General features: G+C 43.9%; 1 protein-coding gene across 1 annotated transcript; it reads left to right on the forward strand.

Moving 5' to 3' along the window:
• Nucleotides 1-1,668: 1,668 nt before the first annotated feature.
• Nucleotides 1,669-2,877, forward strand: LOC108802342. Its single transcript, XM_018574204.1, has 3 exons — nucleotides 1,669-2,152; nucleotides 2,186-2,455; nucleotides 2,810-2,877. The coding sequence occupies exons 1-3, from the start codon at nucleotides 1,885-1,887 to the stop codon at nucleotides 2,875-2,877; spliced, it is 606 nt and encodes a 201-aa protein (XP_018429706.1). The 5' UTR covers nucleotides 1,669-1,884.
• The last annotated feature ends 1,372 nt before the right edge of the window (nucleotides 2,878-4,249 follow it).

Here is a 4,249-nt window from a genome sequence, read left to right on the forward strand (position 1 = left end):
GGGTGTAACATGAAACATGGTACAAAAGGTGAACTAAGCCTTTAAAGCAATCATTGTCTAAATACAAGAGGCATGTGTATTCTTATTTGAGTCTTGGTGTGGTTTGTGTATTTCTTCCATATCTGTGTAGTAATCCAGTGTGAAACTTTGCCTTTGTGCAGGAATTTCCTGTAATAAAGACCAGTCACTGCTGCTCTCTCTCCTTGTGCAGTGTGACTGGTCTTGTATCAGGCAGCCTGGAATGGGAGTACCTGTTGGGTTCCTCTTACAGCTCTCGATGGCTATGTGCAGCACAGTGAAGATGTCACTACTTCTTTTACAAGGTCACTGATGCTACTGCTGCTTTTACAGGATACAAACTAGATTGGCAAAGGCAGATGGTGCTCACAAAGTGGATTTATATCCTTTTTGGTTACTGAGAAATTTACACTGCCTAGCCAAAAAAAAAAGACGACACACTCTAATATTTTGTTGGACCGCCTTTAGCTTTGATTATTCGCCATGGCATCATTTCGATGTATTGTCACAACATTTATTTCCATCCATAGTTGCATTTATTTTTAACCAAGATCTTAGAGTGATGATGGGAGTGTTGGACCACTGTGTAAAGTCTTCTCCAGCACATCCCAAAGATCAGGCCCGGCGCTACAGCAAGGCAAGTCAGGCGGCCGCCTTACGGCGCTGCAGGGTGAGGGCGGAAAAAACAGGGCATTTTGACTTGTCAAAATGCCCCGATGTTTGCGCTATGTTTTTTTTTTCTTCACTTACCTTCGGTGCGGGAGAGCAGCGGCGAGTCAGCGCTGGTCCGGTGGGAGGAGCTCCAGGTGGGGTCCTAATTTAGCTGGCCGGCAAAAATGCACCTTGCCTGTGTAGGCAGGAACCCTAGCACCGGCAATGCCAAAGATTCTCAATAGGGTTAAGGTCTGGACTGTGGTGGCCAATCCATGTGTGAAAATGATGTCTCATGCTCCATGAACCACTCTTTCACAGTTTACGCCCGGTGAATCCTGACCTCATTTTTTGGGCACATAACGTTGCTGATCCTAGATCTACCCAACTGAAGCAACCCCAGATCATAACACTGCCCTAAATCCAATCTTTCACAATTTGAGCCTGATGAATCCTGGCATTGTCATCTTGGAATATGCTCATGCCATCAGGGAAGAGAATGGAAAAACCTGGTCATTCAGTATATTCAAGTAGACAGCTGACCTATTATCCAATGAAAGGCACTGTAATATATGCTTGGCTAAATCCAAGTGGTGAGGGGTGTTTGGGCCAGGCAGTGTATTTAAATGAGAGGTTTTGTGCCCCAAGTTCAGCTTTAATGTATATCTTTTTCTTTAATACAAATATTTGTATTTATATGCAATGTCTGCATAATAAGTTCAATAAAATACAATTAATAAGAACCCAGCTGTATTCCATTTAACCCAGAATGAGATAAATGTGAATATTTCCTTCCCAGGGAACTCTGCTGTCACTGAGCAACTGGTAGTACAGTCCATACAGACACCACTGCTGGGTCAATAGGAGCAGAGGAGGCTGCACGTCTAAAGGGATGCGTGGCGTCATGTAACAATGGTACCCCGAAAAACCGCTCTGATTTATTTTTTTAAACAATGATCTGATCATACAGCAGTACCGGCAGACGTTATTCTTTATAGCATTAGATTTAGGAAGCGATCGAATATTATGTTGTCAGTGATCACCCTCAAAAGAAGGAGGATTAAGAAGGCGGATCTGAAAAGTCAGGGAGGGGAAAGGCAGAGCTCTCTTCCCAATCCCCTCAATGCATAGTCACTCCCATCTCCCTGCCCTGCTTCTATCATATGCACGGTGAGAGGGTGCAGATCGTAGAAGGCAGGGAGCAGCAGACGGTGAATGATGATGATGGTGTCTGAATCCCCGGGAAGTGTTGGCAGTAGGAAGAAGATAGGTCTATCTTTGTTGGAAGAGGCTCGATCCCGCTACGAGAGCCTCCAGATCTCTGATGACCTATTCGGGGAGTCAGGAGAAGACAGCAGCGGTAACCCGTTTTATAGTACCTCTCCAGACTCCAGATCTTCAAGCAAAGGCGGTTCCTCTGAGGATGATGATGATGGGGGTTGTAGAGAGGACCAACCTAGCTTCATGGAAGGTGATGTAGATAACCAGACAGGTTCTGGATTGTTGTGTGACCCTACCTACTTAACATCCAGGCCAGAGGCATCTGATTTAAAATTAGGAAAACACAACAAACCTCCAGGAAGAAGCAGATCAAAGAGGAAGGGGAAAGCTGAAGATGTAGTGTCACCTGCTGCCAATGCTAAAGATATCCCACAGGATGAAGGTGAAAGGGGTGAGGTGCCTAGCCAGAAGGCACAAGCAAGGCTTGGAGAAGACCTGAAGGAGGAGGAGGGATGGTCACACACCCTTCAAGATGTATCCTCCCCTAGCTTCAAGGAGACAAGCGGTATGAAATCAGCTGCAGATAATGCAGACTTAGAAATTCATCTCTCAATCCTCCTTATACCCTGTAGATATATATAAATGCAGCAACAGACATGCTCAGTTGGCATTTAGGTTCCTGACACTTTGGTTCTATTAGTGATGCTAAATACTCATCTTAATATCGTGTGCTAGTAGTATATAAACAAATAGTTCTTTATTACCTGCTGGTTGTACTAATTTGTAATGAAATGTAATCTTTGACCTGTTGATATATAAGACTTTTTGCTGTAAAGGTCAATACATTAGTGCCTGAGGCCTTGGCTCCCCTTGAGATTCAACCTTTTTACCCCTGAGGGTCCCTTGAAATAATTTTCAGGTTCTCAGGAAACCCCAGCTAAAAAGGATTATACCTACAGCTCATGGTACATTAGCATGATCAATTAGTTGAAGAAAGTTTTTAATACAAAAATAAGGAATGTGGTGTACCTAGCGTATTTGAAACTCAGGGTAAATAATTTTGTTACTAACTACCTACAAAATTATTTTCTGTAATATTCTTGAAATGAATAATGGCTGTGGAAAAGACAGTAAAAATTGGAGCATCTTCTAATATTAGTGGCCTGTGTGCTTAGTGGAAAATTCTCTGATTCCATTGGTGGTCAGTGTAGGTGGGAGATCAGTCCACCATTGCGCACTGATCAAGGAAGCCGTAGTAGCCTCAGGATGAACCCTAAGGTTCCACAGAACCTTGGTTGAAAAACACTTCTATAGACCAACCTAAATAGAGCAAGAGATTAGTGTTTTTCACTATGTCATGACAAAAATAATTCAAAGAATAAGAATTATTGCTCATTGCATGCAGTTGAATATATTATAAAGCTATCATTATAATTAAGATATGGTCTCCTGTACTAGTTTTTTTTGCAGATGCACTATAAAGCTCAATCATGTGCTAGACATGATTGCTGGCTAAAATAAGTTGCAAATCATTTTTTGAAGTTTTGTTGTCTTGGGTCATCGCAGTAAACAGGCTTTATAGGCCAGCAAAAGGGGGTAGAGGGGAGCAGAGGGGCAGTTGCCCCAGGTACAGTGTTTTTATGTGTGGGGAGGCAGCGTGGGGACAGCTGCAGTGTCTCATCCATGTTGCCAGGGTCGTAGAGTTGCAGCAGATGCCCTGTACTGGAATGCTAAGTATTCCAGCACCAGGCAGTGCTCCTTTAGGCATCACAAGGATGCACTGTAGATCAATCCTCTTAGACCTACCATCAGTACAGGTGCCCGCCCGAGAGTGAAGTCCAGGGCTTTCTCTCCCCAGCCATGTGATGGGTTACATGACTGAGTACATAAGTATGTTGCAGTCTAGTGCTACCAGTGCAGGAACTGTACCTACCTCCACTACACTACAACAGTGTAACAAAATACCCCCAACTCCTGCAGTGCCCTTTGGAGAGACCCCAGCCCCCTTCGGAGACCCCAACCCCCACAGTTGCCTCCAGCCCCCTGCAGAAACCTCACCCCTACAGGGCCACCAACTACCTATTGAACCCCTATCCACTCACAGTAACACCCAGCCCCATCCAGAGCCTTCCAGCCCCCAAACACATCCAAAGTTCCTACCGCACTTCAAACCCTAGTAATATAGTAACCCCTTAAATTATATACTACACATGATACAAGATTACACTGGTTATACTACACATGTAACACAGGAACTGCTTTAATAAACAAGTACACACTGCTACACTTCATGTGCATCGCACCCACTGCTTATGTAATATACTGTGGGGGGAATTTATAAAAGCAATTGCAACAGTTA

The sequence above is a fragment of the Nanorana parkeri genome, unplaced genomic scaffold (assembly GCF_000935625.1).
Source record: "Nanorana parkeri isolate BGI_ZX_2015 unplaced genomic scaffold, ASM93562v1 scaffold2809, whole genome shotgun sequence".
Lineage (NCBI taxonomy): Eukaryota > Metazoa > Chordata > Amphibia > Anura > Dicroglossidae > Nanorana > Nanorana parkeri.

Bases quoted from the DNA above. Each gene is read 5' to 3' on its own strand.
- LOC108802342 (XM_018574204.1), top strand. From the start codon at position 1,885: ATGATGATGATGGTGTCTGAATCCCCGGGAAGTGTTGGCAGTAGGAAG. The intron at 2,153-2,185 runs ACCAGACAGGTT...TGTGTGACCCTA, and splicing joins CATGGAAGGTGATGTAGATA to CCTACTTAACATCCAGGCCA. The intron at 2,456-2,809 runs GTATGAAATCAG...AATAATTTTCAG, and splicing joins TAGCTTCAAGGAGACAAGCG to GTTCTCAGGAAACCCCAGCT.